The sequence below is a fragment of the Lagenorhynchus albirostris genome, chromosome 1, assembly GCF_949774975.1.
Source record: "Lagenorhynchus albirostris chromosome 1, mLagAlb1.1, whole genome shotgun sequence".
Classification (NCBI taxonomy): domain Eukaryota; kingdom Metazoa; phylum Chordata; class Mammalia; order Artiodactyla; family Delphinidae; genus Lagenorhynchus; species Lagenorhynchus albirostris.
The window spans coordinates 115384636-115410257 of record NC_083095.1 but is presented as its reverse complement, the minus strand read 5'-3'; the positions used below and the strand labels follow the sequence as shown (position 1 = coordinate 115410257).

Sequence of the window (25622 nt, the reverse complement as noted above, 5' to 3'; positions counted from 1 at the left end):
AAATAGCTCTAAGACATATTATTGAACTAAGTTGAATGTATTATGAATAACTTATTATATTCCTTTATATCATAAAGACATCTTAGAGAATAGTCACCAGATCTCAGACAGGGAAGTATAAAATTATGGAGACTTTATGTTCTAGATTATGCATTTTATACATAAATTATAATTTATAATAATAATTTCTATTTTGAAAAAAATAAGATTTTTATATTATTTGTAAACGATTTTTTTGCTTTTTTTTGCTTTTTTTTTTTTTTTTTGCTTTTTTTTTTTTTGCTTTTATTATAGATAAGTAGATGACTGTACCACAGAAATAATGTTTTCTTTCAATGAAGAATACCTAAAACATAATTCAAATATGCTACAGTAATAACAACAATATACTTACCTGAGACCATGTGAGACTACTAAGCTTTAAATACATATTTCATTTAATCCTTAGAAAATTCTTTGAGATAGACATTTTTCTCATTGTTTTATAGCCAGTTAATTGGCATAACTGGTATTCAAACTTAATGGTAAAAAGCTCAAGTTCTCCCAAATACTTATTATTATTCCCCTTTTGACAAGTGTATGGGCTATTTAACTTGAAGATAGGTACATTATTTCTTTTTAGGGAATTTGATATTTATCAACCAGATCTAGCTTATTAATTACATTATTTAGATTTCTATAACTTATTTTTTTGTTTACTTGCTCTGTCATGGATTGAGAAATACCACATCTCAATCCACATCTTTCACCACCAATATATTTTTTTGCTTTATTGCAATTCTGTTTTAAGATTGTTGCTATTATTTGTGATACAGATGAATCTCTTTTATAACTGTATTGTGAATGCATCCTTTAGCATTTTTATAAAATGTCCTTTTTTGTTTTAAAGTTTAATGACTTTTAGGCTCACCCCTTGTTTTCTTCTGGTTTCTATTTGCCTAGTGTATTCTTTGTTTATCCTTTTATTTTCAACCCTTTTGAGTGGCTTTGTTTTAAGTATGCCTCTTGCTTTAAGCAGAAAGTTGTGATCCTATAATGAAAATCTTTTTTGTTTCAGTAGTTGAGTTAAATTTACTTATTTTCATAGATGTGATAGGTTTATTTGATCTTGGTTCTGTCACAATTTTTTGCTAACTCTTTTCTTCCTCTCTCTCTCTCTCTCTCTTTCTTTCTTTTACTATGTTGTTGCTTTACATGTATGTAATTTGGGTTTTTAGGGAAGTTGTATTTTTGTTTTCCTTTTTATCCTTCTAATTTTAATGTTAATATAATTCCAGTAGTCTTCTATTCCTTTGGCTATTCTCTGCTATTAAAATTGATTAAAGTAGCATTAAATTTCCTATTCTTAACCCCATCCTTACCTTCTCCTCTCCTACTGATTTTAGTCAATATTATCTTTGAGTGTACTATTTCTTTGTACTATTGAAAATGCTCATACCTGCACTTCTTTATTTGGTAGCTCTAAATTATATTCCTTGATATACTGCTACCATATGTAAAGCAATCTATGAACTCTCTTTACCTCATACTTATTGTCCTTTTACCTCCTTTTAGTTTTTATTTGTTGGTTGTATCATTTTTCCATTGTCAGGGCATATGACATTTTCATTCAGTTTTCTTAACCTTATGTCCATATTTGTTTTAATCCTTTTCCACAGTAAATATATTCAGTGCTCATCACCAGTCTTTTTGTTATGGTTCCTTTGGTTATCTCTTGTTTGACTAAAGTTCATCCCATAGTAATTTCCTGAGGAAGGGCCTGAGAACAGTATTCTTTGAGTTCTTTCATGTTCAAAACAGTTTGACTATAGTCCATTCATGAAAGACAGTTTGGCCAGATATAAAGTTGGATCCCGCTTTATATCTGGTGTTGCTTTTGTTTTACAATATCTAATGTTTACAATATCTAATGTTGCTTTTGTTTTACAATATCTAATGTTGTTGTTAAGAATTTGGGATAAGTTTGAATTATTTTGCCCTTTATAAATGATTTGCTCTTTTTGCCTGGCTGTCCAGAGGATTCTTTATTTTGAAAGACTGATAATTCTACAGTGACTTCGTGTTGAGAATTTTGGATCAATCTTCTCTGACATACAGCATGTTCTTTCAGCTTGTAAATTTGTGTCTTCCTTTATTTTAGTGCAGTTTTCTTGATTTGTATCTTTAAATTCCATACAATTGTTTTGTTATTTGGGGGTCTGGGTGTTGTCCAGTACTCATTTGTTCATTTGTTCAATGTCCTTTGGCATATTTGTGATTTTCTTCCTAATCCTTTTAATTCTTTCTCTCTTCCTTCTTCTCTCCTCTCCTCTCCCCTCCCCTTCCCTCTTTCTTTTAATTTACTAAGCTTTTCTAATTTATTTTATTTTCCAACATCTGTTCACCTGTGTACTTTTCTAATTTGTGTGTAGCTATCTGGTTTTATTTTTTTTCTCTACTTTTACTCTTGATTTTGCCACTCTTTATGTCTTGCCATCTCTTCTTGCTTTTTGGTTTTCCGAATAGACACAGTTGCTTCATTAAGTTTTTTTAAATTTATGGCAAAAATTTTGGCCCCTATTTTCATCTGCATCTGCTCTAAGGTGTTTTTGTGAGAATTTTACACTTCCTCAGTTTATCTTAAAGTATTTTTGTTTAGATGTAAGTTCCTATCATATTGAACAAGTTAGATTTTCTTGGGTTAGTTGTTTTGTACAAAGCTCCTTTTGGGAAGCATAAGTTGCCAGGATAATCTCACAGCCTATTAGCTGGTTTATACAACTTCTTCCTGTAAGTGTAACTTGTGTGTCTGATTTTATATGTAGCATTCCTTTTCTGTTTCTCTGTACTGAATGAGGTTTGAGGAATTTCTGCCATCCTTCTTGCTCCAGCTCCTACACTTGGTTTTGCAAACAAAGAACATAGATTTGCACTTCATGATGTGTATTTCACCTTAGAATATATGTTTTCCTGACACTTTCTAAGGTCTGTTAACATTGAGTTCTTTTGACTTCTCTGGTCGGCTTCCAGCTGCCTGTCTTCTGCCTGATCTGGCTGCTTTTGGTAGTGCTTTCATATGTTGTGGAGTCTGTGGATTCTGACTTTGAGTTTTAATGAAAATTAAATTTTTGGAATTTGGTTGTTGTGGTTTTTTGGATGTATCTCACAAGGAGAAGGGAAAAATGTTGACTTATGTAGGATGACCATATGGGAAGGTTTTTTTTACTATTTAAAAATGGTACCCCTTCTTTGTTCCGGAAATCCCATCTAAATTTTTAGGTACTAACAAAGCAACAGAACATGGTATATCTATTGGGAGGAGTAAAGATTAGAATGGTGTTTAGATGTTATCTACTGTTTGTCAAATTATAGTATATGGCATTAAAGTGTTTAATATTTGCAGAATGACTAACCCAGGAAATGAGGGATGAACCTGGGGTTACAGTGAAGGGCTAGAACCAAAAGGGTACTAGGGCTGAATAAAAGGTGACCAGTTAGTGTTGGGCCGTAGCTCAGCCTTGCCATCCATCACTTGTTCTGTCTTACCATAAAACTTTAAATCTAAGCCTAGTTCTCATTTCTTAACTTACTTTCTTGCCTTTTGGATATTTTCTGTAAGATACTGTCTTCTCAATTACTAAATCCCCCAACCTTCTTCAGTGCACCTCATCCATTCTTGGTTGTCAGTGGTTTATCATTCAGTTATTTTATAGGAATATGAAACATTGTTTAAAGGATATTGTGAATGAGATTTGCATGTTTATTTTTAAAATCTGGTCCTATCTTTTCTGTAGAACAAAAAAGAACCTGGAATAACAGCAAACAATTTATCGTCTATAATGCATTTATGAGTATTTAGGGTAACAAACGTTTATAGATGTACTAAATTAGACATTTCTGGAGAATATAAACCTTGCAGCACACTCTACTGTAGATTACATAGATTATTTTATAGATTTCAGAAGAGAATCAATTCTCAAATATGACTCAGAGTAACTCATACAGTCTGAAAGCCAGATTTAATGTTTGAGTATATAAGATTTTCCGCATTTCTAATTAGTGAGACTATTCTGTATTACGTCATTTTGTGCATTATAATTTTTTCCAATTGATGTTTGAGATCATCCCTATAGTAAAACTGCAGATAAGATGAAGAATTTTTTTTTTTTTTTTTTTTTTGCGGTACGCGGGCCTTTCACTGTTGTGGCCTCTCCCGTTGCGGAGCACAGGCTCGGGCCACGCAGGCTCAGCGGCCATGGCTCACGGGCCCAGCCGCTCCGCGGCATGTGGGATCTTCCCGGACCGGGGCACAAAGCCATGTCCCCTACATCGGCAGGCAGACTCTCAACCACTGCGCCACCAGGGAAGCCCAAGATGAGGAATTTTGTCTATCAAAATGATGTTACTGATACACATCATTTGTAGTAAGACATATATTAAATCATTTTTCTAATAGTGTTGGTGAGTTTACTCTGACTCATCCTTTTCTCCATTTGTCCTTAAAGTCAAAAACAACATTTTTAGACTTTAGCTTTCTAAAGTCCTTTGTAACAGTGCGACTTTTTTTTTTAATAAATTTTATTTATTTATTTATTTATTTTTGGCTGTGTTGGGTCTTCGTTGCTGCAAGCAGGCTTTCTCTAGTTGCAGCGAGTGGGGGCTACTCTTTGTTGCAGTGCGTGGGCTTCTCATTGCAGTGGCTTCTTCTGTTGCAGAGCACGGGCTCTAGGTGCACGGGCTTCAGTAGTTGTGGCTCGCAGGCTCTAGATTGCAGGCTCACTAGTTGTGGTGCATGGGCTTAGTTGCTCCGTGGCATGTGGGATCTTCCCAGACCAGGGCTCGAACCCATGTTCCCTGCATTGGCAGGTGGATTCTTAACCACTGTGCCACCAGGGAAACCCCAGTGTGACTTTCTTAAGTTTGAGCTCTTAAATATTATGTGTCTCAAGAAGAATCTAGAAACATAGGTAGCAAAACCTTTCTCATTTCCCTCTTTTTACTGTGGTTTCATTTCAATTGTGTTTATTCAGAGTGGTAGACTACAGAGGGTCATGTTGTCTTAGAGAATTAATACCCTTATCCTAATTAAGCTTATGGGTGCAACCTTAACTCCTAAGCATAAATTAGGTCACTTTTTTGTCAGTTCATTTTATTTAGTATTTTTTTCTCCTCTCTTTTGGATCTATTTCAGATTTTTTGTGTGTGTTCTTTTCCTCTGTAGGTTTCAGAATTGACAAGTGAACAAAATAAGTGCAATCGAAGGAAATATTATAGGTCTGTCTTGCATCAAAAGTACAGCTTCTCATGTGACACAGAAAGTTTCACCAATAATGTAACATTTCAGTATGGCAGGAGAGGAAGTGGATTTTGTTATTCTTAGAAATGGAATAGAGTTGTGTTTAGATTTTCAGACTTTCTTATGATGCTACTAATTTATGAGCTAACATGTTTAGGAAGAGTTTAAGTCAGTTGGTTTATGTTGTAAAAGAATTACGTAGGTGCCTTGTTAAAAAATATAGATTTCTGGGCTCTACCTCTAGACTTTGTGGCTTATTGGTCTGAAGTAGGCCCAGGAATTAGCATTTTGACAAGCACTTCTGGTTTTTCTAATGCAGGTCTTCCTTGGATAGGCCCTCTGAGTAAAACTGCCTTAGAGATATTCTAAAACTGAAAATTATGTACAATAAATTAATTATCTTGTTGGAAAAAAAAAGCTCATGTATGAAAGTGTTTCATATTGGAACCAGTTTATATGACATCTTGATTTTCCAGATGAGGAACTAAATTTCCCCGTCAAATATATAAGCATTCTAGATTTCAAGATGTAACTGTTGAAGCTTTCAAGACATGACCGATGGTTCTTTATTTTTTCCCTATGCATTTTTTAGCACCTTGAGTCTAAGGAATGGCAGGTTAGCTGTGCTCAATATCCAGTTCCAACCAGATATTATGATATTTAGTATATATATAGTTAAACATATACATTATAGCATGTGAAACTACATTTCCATTCTGTACTCTGTCATGGCATGGATATGAACAATGTTTAGTTTTAATTTAAATGTTGTTACATATTTACATCTGAAAAGAAATTATAAGGAAAAGACTATTAGATCAATAGTCGAGTCTTGGTTTTAAGGTTTTTCTTTTCTTTCTTTAAAAAATTTTTTTTAAATTAAGATAATAGATGTTTATTGTTTGAGATTTTGAGAGTATGTATACGCACCACAAGCTTTTGGTGAATATTTTTCCAGATATATCACCAAGCATAGTTTTACATGGTCTGACCTTAGTTGTAAACAAAGAACCGTATTTTTGGTTTCTAATTGTTTTAAGAGATAAATAAGACTTCTGTTTTTTCTCTTTCAGTACTGTTGTCCAGACATGATAAATAACTTTTTGGGACTGGCTAAAACAGAATTTTCAAGTACAGCAAATAAAAGTAAGACTGTTGATTCAGAAAAAGGAAAACTGATCATGTTAGTTAATGACTTTTATTATGGGAAACATGAAGGAGATGTCCAGGAAGAACAGAAGACTTACACAACCTTTAAATGCTTCAGTTGCTTGAAAATTCTTAAAAATAATATCAGGTATGTTAGCATTTATTTTTATTTCTACTTGAAAATTGGAATGCTACAGATATAAATGTTGTATCTTTATCTTGCATTTTTAAACGTTATTCTAGATAAGAGATTTTAACACTTTGCACTAAGAATGAAGACATATTCTCTTGTTAAAAAGCTTTTGTCCTTTCTTATATTTTAGAGTTGACTCTTGGATCCAGTTAGTTGTATTTCTTCAAAATAACTTAAGAAAGGACAAACTTTATTTCAAATAAAACAAAATTAACTCTTTTACCTATATTGTCAGTGATCTAGGAATTTTCATGAGATAATTTTCATATTTAGCTGCTTTTGAATTTTATTTTTTTTCACACCACAAGAAGAACCACTTATTTATGTTTTGTCCAGTTTGACCTCTTATATACTAATCTTGTTTAATGCTCAAATCCCATAAAAGAGTTAGTTACAAGAATAAAATGAGAAGACATATTGATTGATATTTTTATTGGTTACATAGCTTGACATTTATATTTGGTAAGGTTTTTTACCATCATTTTATTATAAAGATTTTCAACATTCAACAAATTTAAAAATATTTTGTAATGGACACTTGTATACTCATCATCTTGATTCTATCATTAACATTTAACTGTACTTGCTTCATCATATAGCTATTCATCCTTCCTTCAAACTATCTGGGTTTTTTTATGCATTTCAAAGTAAGTTGCAGATGTCAATGTACTTCCATCAGTTGAGGCATGTGTGTGTGTACAAACATACGTATGCATAACTTTTTATATTTACCCTTGGTGACTATTATTTGTAATTAGCATTCTTAGGTACCTGTAGTTTACTTGTAGACCCAGCATTTATTTTATTTTCCTGTGAGTTCTTGGGTCCAAGAAGAAGCATATAGAAAAACCCTGAAATACACTGTGATAAACTCCTATAATAATTATTTTTTTATGGTAGTGCTTTATAGTTTTAAAAATTCTTTTACGTATATTATTTCATATAAGTTTTCACATTTATCTCCTTTCATCAAGTTTTAACAGCCATCAATAGCTAATGATCCCAGTAGCTTAACAGAAGGAATATTGTACTTCGAGATATAACACTGAAACAATATTACAATAGAACTCTTTCCCCTATTTTCACATTTTTACCATTTTAATAGTAAAATACACGAGAAAAATCATGTTAATATAGTAAAGTGCATAGAAATATGGCTCCCCTGCTTAGTTCTTTGTTATTCTTAAATGTTATATATATATGATATTAGAATTTATTTCAGCAGTAGTTTTTTTTATTTTCCTTTGAGATTAACACATTAATATTAAACATATGAAAGTAAAAATTTTCTTTTTTTTGTTATTGTTTCAGAATACTAGTTACATATTTCTAGAGTGTCCTAATATCTAGAAATTTTAAGCAAGCAGCACCTGGTAACATCCAGGAATTGAGCTTTTTTTGAAATACTGATTGTTTAGTAAATGTAACCTTAATAGAAAACAATTTATAACCAAAGAAGTTCAATATGTTAAGTAATATTTTACCTTGGTAGTAAAAACTGGGAGGGTAAATTGATATTTGTAGAGAATGGTAAGAAGCTGATAGCTGTAGATTTCTGTTCTCTGCCTTGTCAGCGTATGGTGTTTTTTCCCCTACATTGAGTGTCACCCAAAACAGGTTTATTTTATTCTGTGAATATCCTTGCAAGATGTTTGCTTTTTTTGTTTCCCTCATTTCCATGTTGGTTTAAGTAGTATGAGCTCCTGATGGGGGCCCATATAATAATTGAGAGAAAGCTTGCTAGTTAAGAAATCATTTTATTTAGATACATTTTAATTGCTGAAAGTCGTAAGCTGAGCGTTTAATGGCTCATGACATTTTCTCTATATCTAAATATTTAGCCAAGACTAGGATTTCCTATAGGTGTTTGTAGAGCTGGTGTAAAAACCAAAGGAAGTCTAAAAGATATTTCAAAGTGTACCATAACCTGTACTAAAGAGTAGCGTTATGTGAGGTGTGAAAAAAAATGTTATAACCTTTATGATGATTGCTTTCCAGATTGATGATATTATCACTTAATTTCAACATTATTTCCTGTAGTGACTCAAAGTGAGTAATTGTTAATAGTTGACCCCGTCTAAAAATTGTTATTTTGATTGAATAACTTTACTTTCAAATTCAGCAAAAAGCTTCAGTAAGCTCTTTTAAATAGGCATTCCCATTTATATTGCACTCTCTGTTGTGGAAGGTCATAGTTCCTGCTCATAAGAAGCCTTTTTAGGGAAGCTGAAATAGCAGAATGTAAAACTGAAAAATGGACGTTGCCTACAAAGGGCACAGTCTGCAAGTTAAAATGAACAGTCTTTGCTAACAGTAAACCAGTATCATTAAATAAGACAAAAGGTTCTTGTAATTGTAGGCATTAAAATTGCTATTACATGCATTTAGAAACCAAGACACAAGTAAAAATACCAGTAATTTGTCTTTTAAGCAGCTAGAATTTAAAGTATATCTTCATAGCTTAAGAGATTTCTCTCATGACTCTGTAGCTGCTTTTGGTGGTAGAGTTTCCTTCCTTTCAGTATTTTATTTAAAAATGTAAGTAGTATTTCTTGTATGGAGAAGAAACCTGTTTTATCTTTAAAAAAATTTTAATAATCTGAAATGATCAAGAGCAAATTAGTGATATTTCAAATTCATAATAACTATTTATTTTAAAACAAGGATGAAAAGATGTTGACTTAGTTACTTAATAAAAGTGATTATTTAAAGTGCACACTTTTCTAGAGGACTTTAGGACTTTTGAGATTTTATTTTCAGTAATCATATCTCTAATTTTAAGATTTAGATTCAAGTACTTATTTGTGAGATTTTTGTTTTTAAATCTGAATTTTTGCACCTGTTGACAATCATTTATAGGTTTATGAACCACATGAAACATCATTTGGAACTTGAGAAGCAGAGCAGTGAAAGCTGGGAAAACCACACCACCTGCCAGCACTGCTACCGTCAGTTTCCCACACCATTTCAACTGCAGTGTCACATTGAAAGTACACACACACCCCATGAATTTTCTAGTAAGTTACAATTTCATTTAAGTATTGAGTATTTTAACAATGTAAACTCTGAGAAAAGTTTGTTACTGAACTCTGAACAAGTGTGTTAGAAAAATAAGAAGATGACTTTGAAATTTGAGAGTAAAGTTGAAAAAGTTAATTTTTAACTTATATAAAGTTTTAAATAAAATTAGTTACTGAAATTAAAGTCCCTCTTGTAAGTAATTCACTATGGTAAATAACCTGTGCATTACATGTGGGGGACTAAATTAGAAGCCTCAGATAATAGTTTTCAAATATGAAATCAGTGCCCTTCTTTTAAACTTGAATAAGAAAAGTAAATACAACGGTAGTTAAAATCACAGATTTTGGAGCAAGACAGCTTGGGTTCACATCCAAGCTCTGCCTCTTAATATGTGATCTTAATGTGATCTCAGACAGGTCACTTAATATTTGAATAATGGGGATAATAAAAATACCTGCTTCATAATGTTTTGATGGGAACTGAGTGAGTTAATGTAAGTAAAGTCCTTAGAACTGTGCATGGCACACAGTTAACAACTATGGAACTGTTCACCACTACCACCACCACCAATACTTGTTGTTGTTGATATAGATGTACAAAATGAATTATATATGTATATATCTGATTTTGTTTATTTGCCTCGATAGGATACTTTTTAAGAAAATTGAAGTGTAATTGACATATAACATTGTATTAGTTTCAGGTGTACAACATAATGATTGAATACTTCTGTGTATATATATATCTTAAAATGGTGTAATGTCTTTTTTCCCCCACTTGCAGCCATTTGCAAAATATGTGAATTATCATTTGAAACAGAGCATATTCTTTTACAACATATGAAGGACAATCATAAACCTGGTGAAATGCCATATATTTGCCAGGTATACACATATTTTATTGTATACATCGTGTTTGTTTGGTTTGTTTATTATCTCTTGTTTTGGTTACAAGATTTAAACCTATTAGGCCAGGCATCAGCAAATTTTTTATATAAAGGGCAAGATAGTAAGTATTCAGGCTTTGAGGATCATAGGTCTCCGTTGCAACTAATCAACTCTGCCATTGTAGCACACAGGCAGCCACAGACAATAAGTGGATGAATGGGTATGACTGTGTTTCAATATAACTTTATTTATGGACACTGAAATTTGAATTTCATATAATTTTCACGTCATGAAATATATTTTATTTTTCTAACCATTTCGATAAAATTGGTTGCTAAAATTAAAGTATCTTCTGTAAATAATTTATTAGTAGGAAGTCCCTTGGCATAACTCATACATTGTTATGTAGGGTCAGCAGACAGTTGGAATTGGCCCATAGGCCATTGTTTGCCCACTCCTGTACTAGACAAAGAAAAGCCCTGTGGCAGAAAGACAAACATGAACTTATCTTACCCTGTAGGGAAGAATGTAGGCATACAAGGGAAATATAAAATGCTTTTACTTCAGAGAACCCTACCAAATGCTTTGGGAGTAGTATTTTTCCAGAATTTGGAGGAATGAGAAAGTAAGATAAAAATAAATTGTCACTTCCATAGCCTGGAGGCCATTTATAATCTAAAGGAAGATGCTATTTTATATAGCAGAAGAACTTTATAGTACCAGAGGTGTCAGAGTTTGAAAACTCAAGTCAAGATTGGGGGTGACAGATAAAAATATCTGATAAAAATAAGGGAATGTAGTTATATTTGGGGAAGTATCCTTAAGCTTTGAAAGGTAATGACGCTTCTGTCTCAAAGATTATCTTTCGATGTTTGCATTAATGGAATTCTTGGTTGCGTAGGCATCAGAGCTGAATTAATAGTACAAAATATTCTTCTGAACAAGTGACCTATCATTCTTAACTTTGAAATTGGATATCATTATAAGTTTTCAAGTTAAACTAAATCTCTTTTTTTTGTAGGTTTGCAATTATAGATCATCATCATTTTCTGATGTAGAAACTCATTTTAGAACATCCCATGAAAACACTAAGAACTTGCTATGTCCGTTTTGCCTCAAAGTTATTAAAATTGCAACACCCTATATGCATCATTACATGAAGCATCAGGTGAGATTTGCCAGTTTTTATTCCTTTAATGTTGTTTTAGAGAAAAGATAGATTATGACTTAGAACATTGGTTAGATTTGTTCTGCAAGGGAAGCAGCATTGTTCCAAATGACATGATTAATTTGTAATTTATGCTGAATTACCTGTGAAACTTCCACTTCTTTTCCTTGCTTCCTTTCTGGTGATGATGTGGTTCCTACATGAAAATTCTGAAAGATAGCTAGAAATAGGAAACCTTGGAATGAAGGAAAAAAGAGAAAATGAGTGGAAGAATATCCAAAAGATTGGATATTTCGAGGCTAAGAATTACCTTCTGGGAAAGGTAATTATCAGGAGCAGGGGAAAAGATGAGTTTGAACTGATAAAGAAGATTGATGACTCATAATCTTGTTTTCCTCTTTCTCTTCAAACTTTATTCCCACTTTTAGCTCCCATATTATAAGACATGTTGGCATCATTGACCAGGAGTGGTTTTTTATAGCTGCCAGGGATAGAGGAAGCAGTAGTGACACTTACTGCTTGATATATGAACTCTGGCAAAGAACTGTATTTAGTTCTGCTACGTAATTTTTGGGACCCAGTATTAGTGCTTATACCCATCTCTTGAACTCTGATGTTTTACTTACTGGTTCTTTTCCTGAAGCAGTTAAGTCATCCTTTGGGCTGAAAAGTTTAATGCATCACTGATCCTGTTCTTAAGTGCTTGAAAGAACAATAACAGCGCCTTTGCCAAAACCAGAAGTCAGTGGATTTATTCAGTATGATCATGTAATCAAGTTTTGCCACCTCACTAATTAGCTCATTACGTTTTCTTGTTATTGATTAAACTGGCATGTCAGTTTATTCAGCATTGGTCACTTTGCTTTCCATTCTAGTCATTAGATAACCATGAAATCGGCTTGTGGTTCTTCATTGGGAGAGATCATAAAAGTAGAATTTCCAAATAAATTTGGGATCACCTATGTTGTGACTGGGTTGCTACCTATCCTTGAGGAGTTCTGGCAAGATCTTTCGATTCTGGGTTTCCCCGGCAATTTTCCATCAGTTGTTAATACATGTTCCCGCCCCCCCCCCCCACCAATTGCTACTGGTAAATGAATTTGGTAAAGGCCTAGATTTACAAAATTAAATCATTGTTTCTTTTTCACAACAGGATTCCTCAGAAATTTTAATATGCTAATGAACATTGTAAATCTCTAAGTAATGATATTATATGTATTCCCCAGACTTATTTAGCTATTGAACCCTTTATTTGCTCAATACCTATTAACATTTCTTGCGGAACAGAGTTTGAGAAACACTATTCTTGATACTCTGTATTTCTTCTTTGGCTTTTAATTTTCAAAGGGAGAATAAAGTATAAAACAGTAGTTTTATTTCATTATGGGGATTTAACATCATTTTCCCCATATGCTATATTAAGCTCCAGAGTGAGATATAGATGTAGGAAGAATGATAATTATGAAGGAGATGTGTGGGCCAACTGTATGGGCTACATGATTTTTTTTTTAACGTTTTTATTGGAGTATAATTGCTTTACAATGGTGTGTTAGTTTCTGTTTTATAACAAAGTGAATCAGTTATACATATACATATATCCTCATATCTCTTCCCTCTTGCATCTCCCTCCCTCCCACCCTCCCTATCCCACCCTTATAGCTGGTCACAAAGCACCGAGCTGATCTCCCAGTGCTATGTGACTACCTCCCACTAGCTATCTATTTTATATTTGGTAGTGTATATATGTCCATATATACACTACCACTCTCTCACTTTGTCCCAGCTTACCCTTCCTCCTCCCCGTGTCCTCAAGTCCATTCTCTAGTAGGTCTGAGTAGTTATTCCCATGTTGCCCCTAGGTTCTTCATGACCATTGTTTTTTTCTTTTGTTAGATTTCATATATATGTGTTAGCATACGGTATTTGTTTTTCTCTTTCTGACTTACTTCACTCTGTATGACAGACTCTAGGTCCATCCACCTCACTACAAATAACTCAATTTCGTTTCTTTTTATCGCTGAGTAACATTCCATTGTATATATGTGCCACATCTTCTTTATCCGTTCATCTGTCGATGGACACTTAGGTTGATTCCATGTCCTGGCTACTGTAAATAGAGCTGCAATGAACATTGTGGTACATGACTACTGTTGAATTATGGTTTTCTTAGAGTATATGCCCAGTAGTGGGATTGCTGGGTCATACGGTAGTTCTATTTGTAGTTTTTTAAGGAACCTCCATACTGTTCTCCATAGTGGCTGTATCAATTTACATTCCCACCAACAGTGCAAGAGGGTTCCCTTTTCTTCACACCCTCTCCAGCATTTATTGTTTGCAGATTTTTTGTTGATGGCCATTGTGACCAGTGTGAGATGATATCTTATTGTAGTTTTGATTTGCATTTCTCTAATGATTAATGATGTTGAGCATCCTTTCATGTGTTTGTTGGCAATCTGTATATCATCTTTGGAGAAATGTCTCTTTAGGTCTTCTGCCCATTTTTGGATTGGGTTGTTTCTTTTTTTGATATTGAGCTGCATGAGATGCTTGTAAATTTTGGAGATTAATCCTTTGTCAGTTGCTTCTTTTGCAAATATTTTCTCCCATTCTGAGGGTTGTCTTTTTATCTTCTTTATGGTTTCCTTTGCCTTTGGAATAAGTTCCAAAGCTTTTAAGTTTCATTAGGTCCCACTTGTTTATTTTTGTTTTTATTTCCATTTCTCTAGGAGGTGGATCAAAAAGGATCTTGCTGTGATTGATGTCATAGAGTGTTCTGCCTATGTTTTCCTCTAAGAGTTTGATAGTGTCTGGCATTGCATTTAGGTCTTTAATCCATTTTGTGTTTATTTTTGTGTGTGGTATTAGGGAGTGTTCTAATTTCATTCTTTTACATGTAGCTGTCCAGTTTTCCCAGCACCACTTACTGAACAGGCTGTCTTTTCTCCATTGTATATTCTTGCCTCCTTTATCAAAGATAAGGTGAGCATAGGTGTGTGGGTTTATCTCTGGGCTGTCTATCCTGTTCCATTGATACGTATTTCTGTTTTTCTGCCGGTACCATACTGTCTTGATTACTGTAGCTTTGTAGTATAGTCTGAAGCCTGGGAGCCTGATTCCTCCAGCTCTGTTTTTCTTTCTCAAGATTGCTTTGGCTATTCGGGGTCTTTTGTGTTTCCATACAGACTGTGAAATTTTTTGTTCTAGTTCTGTGAAAAATGCCAGTGGTAGTTTTATAGGGATTGCGTTGAATCTGTAGATTGCTTTGGGTAATATAGTCATTTTCACAATGTTGATTCTTCCAGTCCAAGAACATGGTATATCTCTCCATCTATTTGTATCATCTTTAATTTCTTTCAACATTGTCTTATAATTTTCTGCATACAGGTCTTTTGTCTCCTTAGGTAGGTTTGTTGCTAGGTATTTTATTCTTTTTGTTGCAATGGTAAATGGGAGTGTTTTCTTAATTTCATTTTCAGATTTTTCATCATTAGTGTATAAGAATGCAAGAGATTTCTGTGCATTAATTTTGTATCCTGTTACTTTACCAAATTCATTGATTAGCTCTAGTAGTTTTCTGCTGGCATGTTTAGGATTCTCTATGTATAGTATCATGTGATCTGCAAACAGTGACAGATTTACTTCTTCTTTTCCGATTTGGATTCCTTTTATTTCCTTTTCTTCTCTGATTGCTGTGGCTAAGACTTCCAAAACTATGTGAATAATAGTGGTGAGAGTGGGCAACCTTGTCTTGTTCCTGATCTTCGTAGAAATGGTTTCAGTTTTTCACCATTGAGCACGAGGTTGGCTGTGGGTTTGTCATATATAGCCTTTATTATGTTGAGGAAAGTTCCCTCTATGTCTTCTTTCTGGAGGGTTTTTATCATAAATTGGTGTTGAATTTTGTCAAAAGCTTTCTCTGCATCTATTGAGATGATCATATGGTTTTCCTCCTTTAATTTGTTAATATGGTATATCACATTGATTGATTTGCGTATATTGAAGAATCCTTGCATTCCTGGGATAAACCCCATTTGATCATGGTGTATGATCCTTTTAATGTGCTGTTGGATTCTGTTTGCTAGTATTTTGTGGAGGATTTTTGCATCTATGTTCATCAGTGATATTGGTCTGTAGTTTTCTTTTTTTGTGACATCTTTGTTTTTGGTATCAGGGTGATGGTGGCCTCGTAGAATGAGTTTGGGAGAGTTCCTCCCTCTGCTGTATTTTGGAAGAGTTTGGGAAGGATAGGTGTTAGCTCTTCTCTAAATGTTTGATAGAATTCGCCTGTGAAACCATCTGGTCCTGGGCTTTTGTTTGTTGGAAGATTTTTAGTCACAGTTTCAATTCCAGTGCTTGTGATTGGTCTGTTCATATTTTCTATTCCTTCCTGGTTCAATCTCAGAAGGTCGTGCATTTCTAAGAATTCGTCCATTTTTTCCAGGTTGTCCATTTTATTGTCAAAGAGTTGCTTGTAGTAATCTCTCATGATCCTTTGTATTTCTGCAGTGTCAGTTGTTACTTCCTCTCTTTCATTTTTAGTTCTGTTGATTTGAGTCTTCTCCCTGTTTTTCTTGATGAGTCTGGCTAATGGTTTATCAATTTTGTTTATCTTCTCAAAGAACCAGCTTTTACTTTTATTCATCTTTGCTATCGTTTCCTTCATTTCTTTTTCATTTATTTCTGATCTGATCTTTATGATTTCTTTCCTTTTGGTAACTTTGGGGGTTTTTTTGTCCTTCTTTCTCTAATTGCTTTAGGTGTAAGGTTGGGTTGTTTATTTGAGAGTTTCTTGTTTCTTAAGGTAAGATTGTACTGCTATCGACTTCCCTCTTAGAACTGCTTTTGCTGCATCCTATAGATTTTGGGCATCGTGTTTTCTTTGTCATTTGTTTCTATGTATTGTTTGATTTCCTCTTTGATTTCTTCAGTGACTTCTTGGTTATTAAGTAGTGCATTGTTTAGCCTCCATGTGTTTGTATTTTTTACAGATTTTTTCCTGTAATTGATATCTAGTCTCATAGCGTTATGGTCAGATAAGATAGTTGACACAATTTCAATTTTCTTAAATTTACCAAGGCTTGACTTGTGACCCAAGATATGATCCATCCTGGAGAATGTTCCATGAGCGCTTGAGAAGAAAGTGTATTCTCTTGTTTTTGAATGGAATGTCCTATAAATATCAGTGAAGTCCATCTTGTTTAATGTATCATTTAAAGCTGTGTTTCCTTATTTATTTTCATTTTGGACGATCTGTACATTGGTGAAAGTGGGGTGTTAAAGTCCCCTACTATGATTGTGTTACTGTCGATTTCCCCTCTTATGGCTGTTAGCATTTGTCTTATGTATTGAGGTGCTTCTATGTTGGGTGCATAAATATTTACAATTGTTATATCTTCTTCTTGGATTGATACCTTGATCATTATGTAGTGTCCTTCTTTGTCTCTTGTAATAATCCTTGTTTTAAAGTCTATTTCGTCTGATACGAGAATTGCTACTCCAGCTTTCTTTTGATTTCCATTTGCATGGAATATCTTTTTCCATCCTCTCACTTTCAGTCTCTATGTGTCCCTAGGTCTCAGGTGGGTCTCTTGTAGACAGCATATGTATGGGTCTTGTTTTTGTATCCATTCAGCCAATCTGTGTCTTTTGGTGGGAGCACTTTGTCCATTTACATTTAAGGTAATTATTGATATGTATGTTCCTATTACCATTTTCTTAATTGTTTTGGGTTCGTTATTGTAGGTCTTTTCCTTCTCTTGGGTTTCCTCCCTAGAGAAGTTCCTTTAGCATTTGTTGTAAAGCTGGTTCAGTTGTGAATTCTCTTAGCTTTTACTTCTCTGTAAAGGTTTCAGTTTCTCTGTCAAATCTGAATGAGATCCTTGCTGGACAGAGTAATCTTGGTTGTAGGTTTTTCCCTTTCATCAGTTTAAATATGTCCTGACACTCCCTTCTGGCTTGCAGAATTTCTGCTGAAAGATCAGCTGTTAACCTTATTGGGATTCCCTTGTATGTTATTTGTTGTTTTTCCTTTGCTGCTTTTAATATTTTTTCTTTGTATTTAATTTTTGTCAGTTTGATTAATATGTGTCTTGGCGTGTTTCTCCTTGGATTTACCCTGTATGGGACTCTCTGTGCTTCCTGGACTTGATTAACTATTTCCTTACCCATATTAGGGAAGTTTTCAATTATAATCTCTTCAAGTATTTTCTCAGTCCCTTTCTTTTTCTCTTCTTCTACTGGGACCCCTATAATTCGAATGTTGGTGCGTTTATTGTTGTCCCAGAGGTCTCTGAGACTGTCCTCAGTTCTTTTCATTCTTTTTTCTTCATTCTGCTCTGCAGTAGTTATTTCCACTATTTTATATTCCAGGTCATTTATCCTTTCTTATGCCTCAGTTATTCTGCTATTGGTCCGTTCTAGAGAATTTTTAATTTCATTTATTGTGGTGTTCATGGCTGTTTGTTTGCTCTTTAGTTCTTTTAGGTCCATGTTAAACGTTTTTTGTATTTTCTGCATTCTATTTCCAAGATTTTGGATCATCTTTACTATCATTATTCTGAATTCTTTTTCAGGTAGACTGCCTATTTCCTCTTCATTTGTTAGGTCTGGTGGATTTTTGCCTTGCTCTTTCATGTGCTGTGTGTTTCTTTGTCTTCTCATTTTGCTTAACTTACTGTGTTTTGGGTCTCCTTTTCACAGGCTGCAGGTTCATAGTTCCTGTTGTTTTTGTTGTCTGCCCCCAGTGGCTAAGGTTGGTTCAGTGGGTTGTGTAGGCTTCCTGGTGGAGGGGACTAGTGCCTGTGTTCTGGTGGATGAGGCTAGATCTTGTCTTTCTGGTGGGCAGGTCCACGTCTGGTGGTGTGTTTTGGGGTGTCTGTGGACTTATTATGATTTTAGGCAGCCTCTCTGCTAATGGGTGGGGTTGTGTTCCTGACTTGCTAGTTGTTTGGCATATGGTGTCCAGCACTGTAGGTTGCTGGTCGTTGAGTGGAGCTAGCTGGGTCTTGGCGTTGATTTGGAGATGATATTCGCCTTTTGATATTATGTGGAGCTGGGAGGTCTCTGTTGGACCTTGGCTCTCCCCCCCTCAGAGGCACAGCCCTGACACCTGGCTGGAGTACCAAGAGCGTGTCATCCACATGGCTCAGAATAAAAAGCCGAAAAAAGGAAAGAAAGAGAGAAAAAGATAAAATAAAATTAAAAAGTTATTAAAATAAAAGCAAAAAGTAATTATTAAAAAAAATTTTGAAAGTAATTAAAAAGAAAGGAAGAAAGAAGAGAACAACCAAACCAAAAAACAAATCCACCGATAACAAGCACTGAAAATTATACTAAAAAACAAAAACAAACAAAAAAAACGTACAGACAGAACCCTAGGACAAATGGTTAAAGCAAAGCTATATAGACAAAATCACACACAGAAGCATATACATACAGACTCACAAAAAGAGAAAAAGGGAAAAAAAATATATTGTTGCTCCTGAAGTCCACCTCCTCAATTTGGGATGATTCCTTGTCTATTCAGGTAATCCACAGATGCAGGGTACATGAAGTTGATGGTGGTGTTTTAATCTGCTGCTCCTGAGGCTGCTGGGTGAGATTTCCCTTTCTCTTCTTTGTTTGCACAGCTGCTGGGCTTCAGCTTTGGATTTGGCCCCGCCTCTGCGTGTAGGTCGCCTGTGGGCGTGTGTTCTTTGCTCAGACAGGACAGGGTTAAAGGAGCAGCTAATTCGGGGGCTCTGCCTCACTCAGGCCGGGGAGAGGGAGGGTTACGGAGTTCGGGGCGGGCCTGCGGCGGTAGAGGCCAGTGTGACGTTGCACCAGCCTGAGGCGTGCCGTGCGTTCTCCCGGGGAAGTTGTCCCTGGATCACGGGACCCTGGCAGTGGCGGGCTGTACAAGCTCCCCGGAAGGGGGGTATGGATAGTGACCTGTGCTCGCACACAGGGTTCTTGGTGGCGGCAGCAGCAGCCTTAGCGTCTCATGCCCGTCTCTGGGGTCCGCGCTGATAGCCGCCGCTTGCACCTGTCTCTGGAGCTCCTTTAAGCGGCACTCTTAATCCCCTCTCCTGGCGCACCAGGAAACAAAGAGGCAAGAAAAAGTCTCTTGCCTCTTAGGCAGGTCCCGACTTTCTCCCAAACTCCCTCCCGGCTGGCTGTGACGCACTAGCCCCTTCAGGCTATGTTCACGCAGCCAACCCCTGTCCTCTCCCTGGGATCCAACCGAAGCCGGAGCCTCAGCTCCCAGCCTTCGCCTGTCCCGGCGGGTGAGCAGACAAGCCTCTTGGGCTGGTGCGTGCTGGTCGGCACAGATCCTCTGTGGGGGAATCTTTCCACTTTGCCCTCCGCACCCCCGTTACTGCACTCTCCTCGTGGCTCCGAAGCTTACCCCCGCTCCTCCACCGCAGTCTCCACCCGCAAAGGGGCTTCCTAGTGTGTGGAAACGTTTCCTCCTTCACGCTTCCTCCCACTGGTGCAGGTCCTGTCCCTATTCTTTTGTCTGTGTTTTTTCTTTTTTCTTTTTTCTTTTTTCTTTTGCCCTACCCAGGTACGTGGGGAGTTTCTTGCCTTTTGGGAGGTCTGAGGTCTTCTTCCAGCGTTCAGTAGGTGTTCTGTAGGAGTTGTTCCACATGTAGATGTATTTCTGATGTATTTGTGGGGAGGAAGGTGATCTCCACGTCTTACTCGTCCGCCATCTTGAAGCTCCTCCCTGGCTGTGTGATTTTTAATCAGTTTTTATACCCTGAGTTTCATGTCTTCTCTTGACATGCGTGTCCAGTTTTCTTTTTTGTGTATTTGGAGCACCTAGGAGGTAGACAGCCAGCAGTTAAGAGGGGAAAATCTATCAATAAGAAGGATCATCATGCATCCTTCAAGAAATTTACAATTTGTATGATTATTTACAAAAGACTGGAAAATTATAGCTGAGCAAAAACTTGTATTTGAGATGACATTATTAGAGCAATGTCATGTATATATAGTGGCCTTGTCTTGTATATATAGTGGCCAAAAACGGGCCTCTCTGAAGGAAATAAAGGAGTAAGCTGTGAGGAAATCTGGGAGAAGTAACATTATATCGGGAGTGAAGTGAGTGTGTACCTGGAGCACTCAAAGAACATCACAGAGGCCAGTTGTGGCTGGAGCAGAGTAAAGTAATAAGAGGAAAAGTAGTAGGAAATAAGGTTGTAGCAATAGAATGCAGGCCAATTCATATAGAGCCTTGTAAATCAGAATCAGGACTTTGGAAAACCATCAGCATTTTAGGCATGTGAAAGATCTGCCATGTTTTAAGATCATTGGCAGCTGTGAAGAGAATAGACCATAGGGAAGAAAAAACATGAAAGGGAGAACATAGGAGGTTATTATTAGTCAAGTTGAGTGTCTTGGACAAGTATTGTAGCAGTGGTTGTAGGTAATAAGTGGAAATATTATGACAGTTTTTGAAGGTAGAGCTGACACCTTTTATTAATGGGTTGAATATGGGATGTGAGAGAGAGTGACCAAGTTTTTTGTCCTAAGCAGCTGCAAGAGTGGAATTTTCATATATTGTCATATGGTGAAGACTGAGGAAAGAACATATTTAGGGAGGCAGGGAGGTAGGGAAGAAATCCAGAATTCAGTTTTGTCCCTGTTGGTTTGAGATGCATATTAGACATCAAATAGTGATATCAAGTAGGTAGCTGGATAGAGGATACTTAAAGCGGTGAAATGAAAAGGTAACCTCGGGAGGGATTATAGATAGAGAAAAGATTTCTGGGTACTGGATTCTGGAGAACTTTTTTTCTGTCCTCTTGACTTGGTATCTGTTTCTTGCCCACGTTTTCTCTTTTTCTTCCTCTTCTTTGAGCAAATATGAGTGAATTTAAGTTGCCTCTACCTCCAAGAATGCATCACACTTCTAAAATAGTCTAAAGATGCACCTAAAATACAATACAAACATATTATATTTATATATTGCTTTGAACTTTGAAAAGAACTTTTATTTATGAAACGCCTGGTGTGTGCCAGTACTGTGCTAGGTACTTCCCAGTGTATTATCTGTTCGAATTTTATAAATGATTGATTGTATTTAAATGGAAATAGTGATGTATCTGGCAGATCGTAGCTTTAGAGAAAACATTCTTTTGTATTTATATGTTTCAGTTTATATATATGTTTGCATATACATATATAATTTTTAAATTAATGAGAGCATAAATATCAATATTGTAGTTGATATTGTGTAGTAGAAAGAACACTGGATTAGGTGTCTGGCAGTTGTCACTGAATAGCTATGGGAAAGTGATTTGGATTTTTCTTCGGCCCTGTTTCCCATCTGTGGAATAACAGGATTAAGTTTGAGGAGGGACTTAGTCAAGGGGTCTCAGCCAGTAAGTGGATTGGGAATAGTTGTTTTTATTTATGCTTCCATATCCACACTGTGCAATGTTGTAGCCACTAGCTGTATGTGGCTATTTAACCTTAAATTAATTAAAATTAAATAAAATTTAAAATTTGTTTGCTCAGTTGCACTTGGCACATTTCAGGTGCTCATTAACCACATATGTCTAGTTGATACTGTATTGGGTAATGCAGCTCTAGAACGTTTTCATCATTGAAGAAAGTTTTATTAGACAACACTGCTTTATACAACCATTGCTATAACAACTTTCTCTGAAATCTGTGGTTGGCTATTTGAATTTATATTTCCAACTTGTCAACCAACTAGAAATAGCAAAAGTTAAAAAGAATTTACTCTTTTATAGGATAAAAATGTAGTATAGTTCATTTTCACAGTATCATGTGTCTAAGTACTTTAAAGTTGTAATTAAAAGAGCTTTCATCCCTGGTGGCGCAGTGGTTGAGAGTCCACCTGCGGATGCGGGGGACGCGGGTTCGTGCCCTGGTCCTGGAGGATCCCATGTGCCGTGGACCGGCTGGGCCCGTGAGCCATGGCCGCTGAGCCTGCGTGTCCGGAGCCTGTGCTCCGCGGCGGGAGAGGCCACGGCAGTGAGAGGCCAGCGTACCGCAAAAAAAAAAAAAAAAAAAGAGCTTTCATAGCACTATTGAGAGAACTTTAATTAGAATCTATTGATGCAACTTTCATGTTCAATTTCTGGATAGTAACAGACATTTTTGAAACCTAAATACTAATGCAAAGAATGTTTTAAAAAATAAAACAATATTTTGCTATTATATATGTTAAGAGATGTAAAATGCTAGTTTTAAAATTAGTATCATTAAAATTAAATCAGAGCAGTTTCAGGACACAATATTTGTGGTTGTAGAAATTATTTTTCTTCACTTTTTCTGTTTTCTAAACAGAAAAAAGGAATACATCGTTGTACAAAATGCAGACTACAGTTTTTAACATGCAAAGAGAAAATGGATCACAAGACTCAGCATCATCGGACATTTATAAAACCTAAACAACTAGAAGGATTGCCTCCAGGAACAAAAGTGAGTTCAAATATGCTGTATTTTAACATTTTGTATGATAATAGACAACTCCTGCCTGGTTTTATTTATTGAATAGAATACTTTAAAAATGATTTCTGATTTAATTAAGACTTTAATTTTAGGTTTTACCATTCCTATGTTTAGGAATAAAACTTCTAACCATTGCTTTTTGGTCAGTAGTGTGTGCAACTCTAGAGTGGTATTCCTTTGTAAAAAGTATAGCTAGATTAACTGTTCCAGGGTTAATGGGTTATGTCAATGTTACATAGGCTATTTTGGAGCTATTCCAGTTGGCAGTGTATATGTCATTTTTATCTGTTAAACTGTAAGATGCTTGAGATCAGGAATCATGTTTTATTTATCTTTGTGTCCTCAGCATCTGGTATAGTGCCTTGAATGCTGTAGGTTCTCAGATGTTTATTGAAATTGTTATTACTGAGTCTACTCTCAGAGAAGCAAGTTCTGCTGCTGGATAGCATTATGTTTTAAGTGAGCAAACACATGTCTGACTGCATACTGATGATTGTAATTTACTTTTCCCTTTTTGCCTTATATACCTCTGTTTTTTCTGACTTCTTTATACACAGTCAGCTCTTGAATATTTGCTCCAGTGGAGGGAAACAGAGGCATGGATAATCCAAAGTGAAATAATCCCCAAAACATTTATATTTGGCTTTGGGTTCTTACCTTTGAATGTGGGTATGTCTGTTATTTGAATTAACTAAAACAATATAAAGCCATGCTCTGAAGACCTAGAGCAAGAGAAGCTATCCAGCATCCTTCCCTGCAATCCATTCATTCCATGCTGGGACTAGACATGCAGAACACTAATGTAAGCAGTGCAGTCCTCTCTCATATTTTCCCTTAATAATAATAATAATAATGATACTAAATGTTTTTATAGCACCTTAGAATTAGGCTTTTGTTATGTTTATTCATATATTCTATTATTTAATCCATATAGTAAGCCAGTGAGGTAGACGAGGGAAGTATTGTTCCTTATCATAGATAAAGGAGCTTAGAGAGGATGTTACTGATTCAAGGTCACATGGCTAGAAAGGAGTGGTATTAGCTTTAACCTCAGGTCTTTTGATTCCTAGTCCAATGCCTTTGTATGATACTAAAGCACATATTTTTCATGGTACTTCCTCATAGGCTGTGGGGGGGTGTATAGTCAAATGATTAATGAGAAAGTTGGAGCAGTTGTGTTTTTCATTGTCACCCAGCAAATATAATTTCTTAATACCAAATGTTAAGTCTTGTATTAGCTTCCTTTAAGGAAATTCTAAGTATTATTAAACTCGCCCTGCAGTATAGTGAATTGATATAACCCCTCACATAACCTTTGTAAACATAAATCCTGCCCAATGAGCCCCTGGAAGGAAGTCACATTTACTGTAGATCTCTTTGTTTTATAGTTGTCGAAGGGTAACAGTCCTTTCTAGGCTTTGAGATTTAAATTTTGACCTCTGTGTTTGTGAATTTTTAGTTATATCAGAGCATAGAAATAGCTATGGAATGTGCTCTTTTAATATTCATATAATTTGCTTTAACTCCTAATTATCCATTAATAACTCTTAACATATAACTGATATCAGTACAAAAATGTAAGATTACAAGTGAGTAAATATCAAGTTTAATTTCATTTAATTGATATGAACATTTAGAATAAATGGAAGACTTACCAGTTACAGTTTATACTTGCCCTTTCCAAAAACTTGATGTTTAACTTTTCGTTATGCAGTGATATTTTAACAGTAATGCAGTGATTAATTTTCTAAAGCAAATATTATCTTCATTTTTGTAGGTTACTATTCGAGCTTCAGTTGGCCCTCTTCAATCAGGATCTTCAACTACACCTACCATTAGTGCAAGCACTTCTACCCTTCAGCTCTCACCTCCAAGGACTAAAAATATAACTGCTAAAAATCCCACAAAATCTAACACAAGTAAACCTAATATAACTAAATCCATTGCAAGTAAACCTAATGCAAGTAAGCCTAATGGAAGTAAATCTAAATACAAATCCAAAATATCTAATATGCAAAAGAAACAAAGCACATTGGCTAGTAGCAATAAAAAAAGTAAAGTCAATACAGCATTGAGGAATTTAAGGTAATCTTTTATTCTTGATACACAATACTAATTTAATCTTAAGTATAAAAACTTTATTTAATATAAATTTACCCTATTACACAACTCTCTTGTACATTTATACACTGTCACTTAAGGCCAAGCAAATAATAAAAAATATTTTTTACAACAGTTGAACAGTACTTGAATTACTGTTTTTCTATAATATTCATTTATTACACTGGTGTTTTATGTTGTGCTTATATCTTGTGATGTTTGAATTGGTTAATTTAACCAATGGATTAATCCCTTTTTTCCAGTAAGAAACATTAGCTGATATTAGATTTTTTATATTTATTGTAGCTGCTGTTCCATAGCAGATTTTTCAAATAATAAGTCTCTGTTTGAAGATGTTAATTT

General features: G+C 35.2%; 1 protein-coding gene across 3 annotated transcripts in view; it reads left to right on the top strand.

The window, feature by feature from the left end:
- The window catches only part of ZNF280D (zinc finger protein 280D), a 106821-nt gene that overhangs the window by 29473 nt on the left and 51726 nt on the right, over positions 1-25622 (top strand). For all 3 annotated transcript variants that reach the window (XM_060150587.1, XM_060150604.1, XM_060150595.1), the window contains exons 8-13: positions 6349-6572; positions 9477-9634; positions 10422-10522; positions 11547-11693; positions 22995-23129; positions 24937-25244. In XM_060150587.1, the coding sequence (XP_060006570.1) occupies positions 6349-6572; positions 9477-9634; positions 10422-10522; positions 11547-11693; positions 22995-23129; positions 24937-25244 (1073 nt within the window). The remainder of the gene's footprint in view (positions 1-6348; positions 6573-9476; positions 9635-10421; positions 10523-11546; positions 11694-22994; positions 23130-24936; positions 25245-25622) is intronic.